General features: G+C 43.1%; 1 protein-coding gene across 1 annotated transcript in view; it reads right to left on the reverse strand.

Annotated features, from left to right (window-relative positions):
• The window catches only part of RP1 (RP1 axonemal microtubule associated), a 264,400-nt gene that overhangs the window by 225,543 nt on the left and 26,145 nt on the right, over positions 1-12,712 (reverse strand). The window contains exons 3-5 of the mRNA XM_043507860.1: positions 9,124-9,287; positions 7,547-7,633; positions 4,036-4,168 (exon numbers count right to left, since the gene is read on the reverse strand). Coding sequence (XP_043363795.1) covers positions 4,036-4,168; positions 7,547-7,633; positions 9,124-9,287 — 384 coding nt within the window. The remainder of the gene's footprint in view (positions 1-4,035; positions 4,169-7,546; positions 7,634-9,123; positions 9,288-12,712) is intronic.

Here is a 12,712-nt window from a genome sequence, read left to right on the forward strand (position 1 = left end):
AACATAAGCAGTCAGACCACAAATATGCCAGACAGCAGCCATCAATCCTTTAAAAGAACTGGTTAAAAAATAAATTCTAGCACCATTGTCTCCACTTTACAGCATCAAAGAATGCTTCACTGCTTTAATATTTCAGTGCTTCAGGCAATAATAATAGTAGATTATTCCTTTATTGGTTTTGATGGGGAATCTTCTTTAATCACTTTGTAAGTTTGGGAGGGAAGGGAAGGGCTATAAATGAAAACTGTAACACCTTTGGGTGTTTAATACAAAATATGTAATATGACATAAAATAAAACTCCCAGGCAAAACACTGTTAAACTGTAGTTAAGATTGGGAACGGTAATTTATGGGTTATATTTATGCAGCTATAAATCTGAAAAAAGGCAGAGACATTAAAAACCAGATAATTCAAAATTAAGATTAAATATAAAAGAAAAGAAAACAGCTGAAAGTATAGAATTACATTGTTCAAGCATCCAAAACAACCTTAACTCTATCCTCTAGGCACTGCCATCTTCCCTTCTTTGTTTTATTTTTGGATCAGGGACATTTTCTATGGACTTTGGGCAGTCGACAGCCTATGGTTGAGAACATTTTAAATTAAGACAATAATTGCTCCAATCCCTGATATGGTTGAAGTTGTTACTGTGGGTGTGTGCGCAGACATGAGCTGCGTGCATATGGGAATGTGAACATTCTGCCATCTACCCCTCTAGCCCTCTGACTGGGAAGATGCAAGCTTCTTTTGCCATTTGCAGATTGTAAGCTCTTCAGACTTGAGACCTTCTGTTTGTACAGCTCCTAATACAACAGGGTCATGAACCTGACTGAGGCCTCTAAGCATTTGTCTACACTGCAATAAAAAAAACCCATGGTGCCATATGACAGCCCAAGTCAGTTGACTCAGGGCTCGGGCTGCAGGGCTAAAAATAGTACTATAGATGTTTGGGCTCAGGCTGCAGCCTGGGCTCTGAGGTCCTCTTATGTTTCAGAGCCTGGGCTCCAGCCTGAGCCCAAACATCTACACTACTATTTTTAGCTCTACAACCCGAGCCCTATGAGCCCAGTCAATTGACATGGATTCTGAGACTCAGCACTGTGGGTTTTTCTTTGCAGTGTAGGCATACCCTAAGGTGTTAGTGCAATATAAATAGCAAATAATGATTTGTCTCCCCCAGCGGCAGGTGCTGGTGCTAATAGATATTCCAATGCTGCCTGCCTTCTCAATGCAGCAGCTGAAAATTGGCCTGCCATTTGTGAGAGACATTGAGAATTCTGCTACCACTGAAGTGCAAGAACATTCATACCCTTCTGCTTCTGAACAGATACCACTGAAACATGTTTATTTGTGGGGGGGAGGAGGGGAAATCGCTGCTTTCTCTTCATTCCAAACATAACAATGGGATGAGGGAGCCTCATTTCCCAAGCTTTTCTCAGCACCCTTCAGGCCAACCCAATGGGACTTCATTTCCTCAGGAAGGTCTCAGTAACAGTTGAGCTGGTCAGGAACCAGGGGAAGGGAATTAGATAGGATAGTCCTCTGGTGGCACTGCTGTTACAGTCACTGAGGCTGAAGGCAGATATATGAGAGGAATGAAGATTCTGTTGGGGTCTGTCCCATTTAGGGACAAATCATGACCCAGTGGTACATAGGAGTAAGGCTGCATAAGGCATTCTTAGGCAGCAGAGTGGGCAGGAATCTAGGTAAGCCAGCTCCAGAGCATCATTACATTGTCCACACCTCTCACAAGTGGGCAGCAGGGATGGGAGGAGGTATATCGGACAGCACACACTATGACAGGTAGTGACCTGACACAGTTTATTCCTTTCCCAGAGCAGCAGGGAAACTGCAAAGGAGCTTGTGAATCAGGGTGTTATAATGGGAAATGTCAGCACCACCTATACTTAAGGTTGCCTACCTGCTTAGCCTATAATAGATGCAAAATGCAGTAAACATAAGATTAAAATAGTACCTGAATTTCAGAGGTGCTGAGCATTTACAAGTCCGAGTGAAGTCTATGATAACAGAAGGTGCTCAGCTCCACTGAAAGTCAGGCCCACAAATTCTGCTGGGTTTTATTTAATGAATACATTTATTTTTGTGATTACAAAAAGCCATTACAACAGCTAGTGCCTCATCCCTGTTTTCATTCAGAATATCAGTTCCCCCAGATCCTCTCACTTTCATACTGAATTCAATTCTCTTTACTTCTTCAGTGTTATCAAACCAACCTCTCAGAAGTGAGAAGCTTGTTTCTGAAGCAGAAATATACCCTTAAGAAAAGTTTTAGTTAAAGCAGAAACCCAAAATCTTCAGCATGACCTCTCTTTTATGTGGTTGGCAAAACTGTTTAGGTTTAGAAGTTCTTCACTCTCTCTGATTTGAGAAGAAGGAGAAATTGGATGCAGCATGAGATGGTATTTTAAGTGTGGTGCTAGGCTTCAAGGCATAACAAGATAAAGATTATTTGATAACCAAGATATCAATCATTGATTTGGTTCGTGAATGAACTGCTCATCTATATAGAGGGAAGGGGTTGAAAACTGGGAGGGTAGAGTTAGGGTCATAGAATCTGAAGCTATGTTGGGAATTGTTGGGGTCAGGGAAGAGGGATGAGTTGTGAGGGAGAGGAATGTAGCCTGTTTAGTGGTATGTTATTTTTATTGTTACTTTGCTTGTCTGTTCCCTCTCTTCCCCCCACTCTAATAATATTTGGATGGTGGGAAAAGAAGTACAGTTTAAGTAGGGGCCCCCAAAGACATTATATCTCTGCAACAGATTCATAGATTATAAGGCCAGAAGGAATCACTGTGACCATCTAGTCTGACTTCCTATATAACACAGGTCATAGGACCTCTCTAAATGAATTTCTGTTTGAACTATGGCATGTCTTTTGGAAGAACGAGCAGGCATAATGCCTGTGTGGCATTGGGGAGAGTGGATTTAAGAGAAGCAATGACCATACCTATTTTATGGGTTTAGCCAGCCATGCCTTTTGGTGTTTCTCTGCAGCAAACATCTAGTGTATGGGGGTAGGACCATGGTCATGCCTGCTCAGAATCCTGGAGCACTGTGGTTAATGCTGGCTAGCCTTTCTACATAGTCCTCCCTGAGACGGTTATGACTGCCAGCTATATGGCTGTATTGTTGGGTGCAAAGGGACAGAAAGGACTTTTCTTTCACCTCAAGGGCAGGTACGATTAAGCTTAAATATTGTGTTGGGTCCCACACTATATGCCTTTTTCATGTCCTTCTGCCTCCTCTCCCACCTTAGCTCAGCCGTAGATAACACAAATAACACAGCTCCAAACCATCCAGTCCTCTATTCCCAGCCCATGTCTGTCCCAGTGCACCACCCCCCTCAACATGCCACCTTTGGGACTCCTGGTCCTCCATGTCACCCATCTCCCACTTTCCCAGTCTATGTCTGGAGTCAGCAGCAGATCCACTTAAATTTATGAACATTTTAAAGTATTGTTTAGCTTTGCTCCTCACACCCATTAAAACAGCTCTGTATGAATGTGGTCTACAGGTAACAGAAAAGGAAAGAAAATAGCAAGTATATTAGTCAAATACATGACATATTAACAAAACTGCAATTCCTATGATATTCCTAGTAGTGTTTGTGGTTTGTATGTGATGGCATCATGACAGTTACATGTTTTTTGTTTCCTGATCTTTTTTATAAGTAAAAAGACAAACAAAAAAACCTTGTGAGGTTTATTCACCATTGTTTGAGTTTCCAGGTGGAAAGTAAACAGGGCTGCCTTTATCGGTAAAACCTCAGTGAGATGACCCTAAGTCCAAAAGGACTTTTGAAATTCAAGACATTTGATCAAAGACATTGCAGGTCCCATCCCTGTTACACCTTCAGCTTAGGGGCTGTGCATGCCAAGCCTTCACAAGGGAAAAGACCAGAGAAAACATATTGCAGCTGTAAAACAGCAATAGGTAATCGATAAAAAACAATCAATTGAATTATCCGGGTGGCAGTTTGTGACTTGAATTGCCTGATGCATTATTTCGCCTACCTGGAAGAACAGGCTGGCCCCGTCGCAAAACAGGAAGTTCCCGACAGATTTCGCCATCATCCTGATCCTGTGCCAGCCATCGGTGGGCAGGAAAAGAAAACTGCTCTCCTGAGTAAAGGTTCTGCAATTGCACCTATAATAGCAATGACAATCATCATTTGTTTAAGTCACTTAGACTCCAATCCTGAAGTTGGTTCTGCTGGGACAGACCTCTCAGCCTGTGCCAAGGCCTACTAGCATCAGTGGGGCTCCAAGCAGCTGCAGGGTTCTGTGCTAGCAGATGTTATTGCAACATCTGGAACTAGGATGAAGAGCCAGATTCTGGCTCTTGCTCTGGCCCGTTTGCAGCTCTGGTGCCACAAGGGAGCCATGAAGGCCCCCCAGGGGGATAGCCCCAGTGCAGAAGTGCTGCAGGAATGTCATAGGCAGTCCTATGCTGCCTTCCTATGAAGCCTCTGATATAGAACAATAATAGGGAAGGGGTGCCAGGAGTGGAAGGGAAACAATCAGTGTTTTGTGCTCTGACTACTCTGAGCTGCAGATCCTCCCAAAGGCAGCTGGCCAAGGCTGCCATATATTAGAGTAGCACCAACAGCTCAGCATCTCCCTGGTCAACCTAAGATTAAGGAGGTGCAAAGGTGACATAAAGCCACCTCTGCCCACCCCCTACTCTCCTGGGCTGAGCCAACTGCAGCTTCACACCATTTGGTCTGACATATCCCTTTAATTGTAATATAAGGGAATCCCAATTACTGGAATCCCAATTACTGCTGCCCACTCTTCCAGGGCTGGAATACTATATTTAAAAGAAAATGACTGCAAGAGGTTCACCACAAATGCTGGTGAACCAAACTGTCTAATCTTGCTTGAAGAAAACTGGAAAAGCCTATTGTTATCTCCTGTGGAAAAACATGTGGGAGGGGAACACTTACTGCACATGAGTGAGGTAGCACCCTGATTGAGGGAGGTGTTTGTAGCCATGAATAGACCTCAAACCATCTTAACGCTGGGACAGCCATAAGGAAAGCCACAGATGTAAGGGTTTATGCAGGGAGGGCTAGCACCTCTGTGGGGCTGCCCAGCTCCTTACTGAACATTTGCAGCTGTGACAAAGCTCTGTGCTTGCCTCCGTGAGTCCCGCGTTTCCTGGCAGATTTCACTAGCCTCAGAGGCTCGCTGTGACCCTCCACGTAACCCTTCTTTCTCTAGAGACAAGGGTCACAGTCTAGTGAGTCATTTTCATCATTAGCCAGCAAGGGAAGTGAGGAGAAGTTATCCTTCCTTGCACAGTCTCTGTTGTCTCCCAGTCTCAGTGATTAATCAGGGGGCAAAGGTGGAGGGGGAGCCCAGGCCCACCCTCTACGCTGGGCTCCAGCCCAGGGACCCTAATAGTATCAGCTATGGTAGCTGACCTTTTAGAAACATGACATGTACAATTCCCTGGGCTACTTCCCCCACAGCAACCTCAAGCTCCACTTCCTCAAGCTCCACTTCACCTTTACCTCAGGCCCTCCTTCCTTGTGCCTGATATGGTGCGTACTACTCAGCCTCTCCAACAGCACAACTTCCTCCCACAGCTCCTGACATGCACACCCACCAGACTGACTGGGAGGCTTTTAACTAGTTTCAGCCAGCCCCTGATTGGCTTCAGGTGTCCCAATCAACATAGCATTCTCCCTGCCTTCTGGAAAGTTCTTAATTGGCCCCAGGTGTCTTAATTGACCTGGAGCAGCTTCCATTTCACTTAACCTGGTACCAGGGATTTGTTTAGCCTGGAGTTAATATATCTATCTCCCACTACTTTTCTATAGCCATCTGGCCTTGCCCCATCACACAGCACAAAAGTGATGCAATGTGATCTCTTGGTTTCATATCTGCGGAAGAATGCATGGGTTTCCCAGGAGATAGTGCTGACCAGTTTGTCTCCCCAGCCTACTGCGTTGTTCCCCTCTCCCCAGATTCCGTAGCAGTAAAGGACCATACTGTGTTAACTCTACTACACAAAATGTGGGGGTCTTTGTAGAAGATATTCTGCTCCATTGGCCCCTCCTTACAAAGCTGATTGACTGCTGTCTAAAAGCTGTGGTGGTCGGAGGTCTTGATCCAGTTGTTTTTATTTCAGATGAGCCCAAGTAAGTAGACAAAACAGACTTTGTGAGCCAAGAATCAACAGCATACACTAAAGTGCAATTGATTTTAATTAAGATCTACCAGCTTGCATGCGTGGAGGCAAGGCAAGGAGAAAAGAAAGAGCCCAAGCACCTTTTCTTTCCACTTTTTACCTGACTTCTTTAGTTTCTCAATTTAAATAGACACACCACACAGAAAGCGGACCTTGCAGGGTCTGTTCACCAAGCCCGGTGCAGGGCCAACACCTGCGGATTCACTTAGTGAGTCAGATTATATGTGACCCAAATAAATAATAAGTATATAATAAATAAATAAGTATATCAATAACCATTCCCTGGATGACAGCTGCTCCCCTCTTCTAGTACCCCCTCCCCCAAACATAGTTAAAGGAGGGCTGGTGGCCTGCCCCTCCAATCTTTTCTAGTGTTTGGGTTGGGGGCATGGAGTAGCTGCTCTCCTCCATTATGAGCTCCTGCCTTCCAGAATCCTTAAAGGTCTTCTGGCAGACAGGAAACTTCAGGCCGCTCAAAAGCCAACAGGAGTTGGGAAACACTTCTCTTCTAGCTCAGTTGCTGACAGTCAGAGTTGATGTCCCATAGATCCTAGGCCAGAAGCTAAGGAACCACCTGGACTTCCTGGCAACCTAGTAGTTATAGAACTTCTCCATCCAGGCATGCAGTTACTAGGGAACTGTGGTCAAAGAATCCTGCCCATACATGGACCTGGCGTACAAAATTGTAACTAGGTTTATTTCAATGGATCTGCAACCATTGGTACCACGTCTGAATCTGCCCTCAAACATGAATTATAATGATAAGCTCTATTCATCTGTAGCTCTTGAAGTGCTGAAGGAGGTTAAGTATTGTTATCCTTAATTTACAGATGAGGAAACTGAGGCACAAAGAGGTGAAATGACTTGTTCAAGGCCACACAGTAGGTGATTGGCAAAGCTGGGAATAGAAACCAGATCTCCTTACACCCAGACCTCTGACCTATTTCCTGGGGCACACTGGCCAAACCTTGTCTCAATAAGGGTTGGAAATGGAACTAGGGGATTACTAATACTACCTATGCTACAAACCACATCTCTTATAAACCATGGAAATACTCAGTATATAACTTGTAATTTAGAAGGATCATAAATATTCAGTGGACATCCTTTCTCCTTAGAAACTGAAAAGGAAACCTTAGCAATATGGCTCTTGGGCTGCCAAAAACTCCTCACAAGAACAACCCACAATAAATATTTTTCTCAGTGATGCAATAAGCATCAGAATCAGACTGAAATACTTCTCCCAGGATTTTTTATTATTATTTATTTTGCTTGTTTGGGCACAACGATTGTTTTTCAGAAGATAAAACTCCTGCTCAGGGTTCTCACCTCTTCACAGTGCCAAGAGGGGGATTTTCCAGAGTTATTGTGTCCTATGCGTATTTTATAGAGCTCTCCTATGTCTCCAGTGTCAATCTATAAAGGAAATAAATGGATAATTTGCATCTAGCTTCTTAAAAGAAAAATTCCAAAGAACAACTAGTTCAATAGGTATCACTCATATGTTACATTCCTCTTTTAAAAACAGTTTCCTGGAGAACAGCAACAATCAGGTATTGTGTTGCGTTTAAAATGCAGCGTCTCTTGATACGAAATGGTCTACTTTCATTATCTTATAAATCTATGTTTGGAAGATTAGTTCTTGGCAGTGCTGGGTGCATGCTTCCAACGCTAAACATGCTGCAGTGATCTCAGTGATCTTTGCATGCAAGTCAGTCAAGCAGCAAGGTGTGAACCAGGGTGCTCTTATCAATAGAGAGATCATCATTTGGGCTTTCGGAACTTACTAATGGGCATCTCTCATCCTGTGGCGTATGAGTTTTCTCATGATTTAGTCCACTCACTTTACTTTATTGCTTTACTCCCACCACAGCATTCTGGAGAGTTCATCTTCTGAGTTCACTTACACTGCAGAGATGCATGTGAAGCAAACCTTTGGATGCTAACTCCCCTGGACTTTGTGAAGTAAACAATAAAGAACTTCCTGCCCACAGATAAACAAGGACAAATGCATGGCTTCCCTTCTCTTCCCCTCTGCTTGCATGCCAGTCAAACGGAGGGAGCCCAAGCCAAGACTTGGCCAGAGGGCGATAAAAAGGTTGTTCCCATGATGAAACTCAGATGCAGGAGAGAAATGGGGTAGGGAGTGGGGCAAACAAAGACAGGGAAGAGGAACTCTGTTTGCTTTTGTTGTAAGGCAACCCTAATCCACCTGCTCCCCGGAGCATCTTTGGAAGCATCCTCCAGTGCTTCTGAAGTTCGTCAACTAGCCATTGCCAATGAATGAAATTTGCTTTTCTGTTGATAATTTGGCTGCTATTGTACTATTGCCATTTTCTTTTTCCTCCAGGTCCCCTAGATACACTTGGAGTTCATGTCTATTATGTTTTTGTGCAGATGGTTTTGTGTTAAAATATCCATCATAGATACTTCTATGGTTCCCCATTACTGTACTGTTTGAGCATCTTGCAGTCTTTAATCGCCCCAGGAAGATAGGGAAGTATCATTATTCCCATTTTACAGATGGGGAACTGAGGCAGAGAGAGAGACTAAGGTCCTGATCCTCAAAGTTGTTTAGGCACCTAACTTCCATCTAAGCCCTACTACTTCATTTCAGATTTAAGGTCATAAAAATGAACCCAAATGTTTGGCTTCTCTATCCTTTGCAGTTAGTCATTTGGTTCTATATACAGTAGTTGATATTTCTTAATGAAATATACTGAGCTTAACTGGCATTTAAGAAAAACAGTTAGGTTTAGCTCTATATTTAAAAGTAGTATTACTTGTTTCCCAGTCTACTGTACAAAAACTGACTGTCCCTTTTATCACACAGCTTTACACATTTTATATACTCTGGTAGGGCACTATGGACGATAAAGACAAGATACTGAATATTTATTACTTACAGTGAAGATGTCTTCATTGCCCCTCTGAAACAGTTCCCCTTCTTCTCCATATAGAAAGATAGGCCCTGAATTATTGTAATCCCCATACAATGTAATATAAACCTGTGAGCTGGTTCCTGCAGATGGCATATCACTGGTGAGGACAGACACCTTCCATTTGCCAGCTATGAAAACATAAAAGGGCACACACAATTACCTGAACCCATGACACCCTGGCAAAATTTGTTTCAATAATAAAAATTCTAAGCTTCATAATGCAGACAGATATAAATATACACATCTCTCTCTATATATATGCCATAAAAAAGCATCCATTAAGTGATTATTCAGTTTGCATGGGTAAGCACTCAAAAAACCCCAGAAAATGTCAGACTGCATGCAGATCCTTTACTGTGCTCCTTTGTGCATATGTAATATGATACAGCCTAATTCATGAATACACATTCTCAAATAATATGATCTATGATATAGCATCATATAGTTCTTTTCTATGACCTTACATCCACATGGAGAGCATCTTGTTTTTCATACAACCTAATTCCTTAGTTATAAAGATCCACTATATCTTTATTGGTTTAGTCTTCTTATAAAAGTTCTCTTCAACCAAAAGCATGTATTTTAATAATTAAGTCAGCAACCAGGTACTATGTATTTTTTGTTTCAGTAACCAATACAACCACTGTTGCTTTTTAAATTATTTGTACTTGATTAATGGGTGCTCTCCCTGTAAGATCTGGGTGAGGCAAACTGAGTATATGCAGGAGATTAGGAACAGTGTGCCGGAGATTGTGTCTCTGTGTCCAAAGAGTGGGAGACCCAGCCTAGGTTAATAAGTCAGACCTTGATTTCATAAACTTCTCTTTTCAGAAAGCAAGCTGCATTCTCAAAAGTGTAATATTAGCATGTATGGGGGACTGTATGCCTCAGGACATTGGTAATGAGCAAGAGAGCATTTCACCTATGGGTCACCTGTTTGAATTCTGCCCAAATCAGCAGGAGTTAAAAGTCCCTATCTAATGGAAGTCTGATAGCCTTTCTTATCTGACTTTGGTGAGTCCCAGTTTTGGTTCCCACTTCCCAAACTTCACCATGCTTTGCCCTAGCTTGCAAGCTCTTCAGGGCAGGGATTCTCCCTTACCATAGTTATGTCTACACTTCAACCTGGGGCTGTAATTCTCAGTTTAAGGAGACATACCCATGTTAGCTCTGATTGAGCTAACACACTAAAAACAGAGTGTAGCCGTGGCAGCTTGAGTGACTAGCCAACACTTACAGACCTGTCCAAGGCATTAGGCATGTACTTGGAGTGGCTAGCCTGTCCCACCACACCCACATGCTACGTTTAGCACACTTGGTCAATCTGAGTTAGCTCCGGCATGTCCTTGAGCTGAAAAAGTCACACCCCCAACTCGCTGTACAGACATACTCTGTGTGTCACACATGCATTGCAGGTGAGCCGGGGGAGTTCAAAAATCAGAAGACATGCCAAAAACCACATTTTAAAAAAAATGTGTGATTTTTTGGGGGTCTGACTTCTGATTTTTAAATGCTTTGGGCACATGTGAGAATAGTTTACTCTTCTACCTCTTGGCTGAGGGATACTGCAGGTATCACAATTATGGCAGGCCCCTGCATGGTGGGAGGCATTTGCGTTAGAAGCTACTTGCACCCTCCCTGCTCTCCTTGGGCACCCATGTAAGGGTCAGCCATCCGGCCCCTAGTAAGCATAAGAGTGTAATGTAAACTATATCCTTACAAATATATAGACTCCACTCTGAAAAAAATTATGAGATAATCTATTTGGGAGGGAGTGGCGGCTGGGGGAAGGGGTGTGTTTGTTAACTCCTTTGTGACAAATCCAATGCAGAATATATACATTTGCTACATCACCTGTTGTTTACTAAGTATATGATCCGCACTGGAACAGCTTTGATTGTGGTCTTGGGGTTAAATATTTTGTTACATTTGGGGCTGAAGTATGAAAGGGTCTCACTGTCTAGTGGCAAGAGACCTGAGAGAGACTATCAATGTTCATAATTGGCTTTACTTCAGATGAAAGTGTGTAGGAAGATCCCCAGTTACAATCCACAACAGAAGTGAATTTCTCACACAAAATGGTGTGGTCATACTGAGATATATATTTTATGCAGCAATGTGGTAAAATGGTTAGAGTAAAAGACTAGTTGGGAATAAGGGCTCCTAGATTCTATTCCCATCTCTAATTAGTGATTTAGGTGATTCAATTTGTCCATTCTGTGCCTCTATTTAATCATCTGTAAAAAAAGAGGTACAGTAATTCTGTCATGGCTTCCCAAGTCAGGAGGAGGATTTAGATTACAGCACTGGCTATTTTCTTGTATGGACACAAATAAATAGACATAGGCACAGAATAATAGCCTAACCTATATTTAACTACAGTACATACCTTTGCTCCCAGCTTTTGCACTGAGCATGGATGGAAATGGAAGCTTAAAAGCAGCAGCAAAACTTATTTCTCATAGAACTCCAGAGACTAGTTAAGTGCAAACTCCCCTAGCCATTTTGATTCACTGCTTCTCTCACTGACAGTGTTCTGACTGTAGTATGAGTCTGTGAATTTATCACACTCACAGTCCATTAAATTCTTTAAGAATATGTGCCATGGCTGTCACTCAGAATTACATCATGTAATGGTGGTATCATGCAAAATGACAACTGTGGGGCTGAGACACTAGCAGCTATGTTTTAGGGCACAGAGTTGTATTTTTAAAATTTGAAGTAATCAGTAAATAATATACATTTTATTCTGTCATTCCCTTACCATCTTATACCACAATTCATTTTTAGCTTGTGTGGATGGGACTTACTCTGTTATTGAATGGTGAAAAAGCCGGGTCAGATTTTTAAAGGAATTTAGGTGCCTAAACAGGCAGATAGGCTCCTAAATCCACCATGGTGGTGCCATTGACATTTTAAAAGCTGCAGCTCAGGTGCCACCGAAGTCCCCAGGCACCCAAGTTTCCACTGGTCAGCAATTTCATAGTAGCCTAAGTACCTTGGAGATGGCAGCAGCAAGGCTCAGGTCAAAGCCCTGGAGGTTCCAGAGCAAGGTTTTTAAACGAGACAGGGTACTCCTTCTTCTAAGCACACCTAAGACCCAGTACCTATCAGAGCCCATAGTAGGAGGGCTGGATGCAGGCCACCAATAGGTGGGGTGGTACAAGGAAACACAAGATGAGCTTGAGAGAGGCGTCTCATGTGACTAGGAGACAGAGAAAAAGAGGAACGGTTTCACCCTGTAGGGCATCAACTAACTAGGGGTGACCTGGCTCAGATGCCTAAATCCAGGAGAAGGTTCGCAGCGGAGAATCTTGAGCAGAGGGAAGCACCTACCTCTGGCCTGTCAGCCAGATGCATCAGGTCAGCAACTTAAGTGCCTAAGTCCTTTGCCTCTCCTCAACCCTTTCTCAGCATTTCACTCCTGGCTTGATTCCATGGCTCTCCACGCAGCTGGCTGGCGGGCTACTGAAAAGCCCTTTCTTAGGTGTTTAACTATCCCTGTGCAAGCAACACCTAAGTTCTTTTAAAAGCTCTGGCCCTCAGTCAACAA

This window comes from Dermochelys coriacea, chromosome 2, assembly GCF_009764565.3.
Source record: "Dermochelys coriacea isolate rDerCor1 chromosome 2, rDerCor1.pri.v4, whole genome shotgun sequence".
NCBI lineage: Eukaryota > Metazoa > Chordata > Testudines > Dermochelyidae > Dermochelys > Dermochelys coriacea.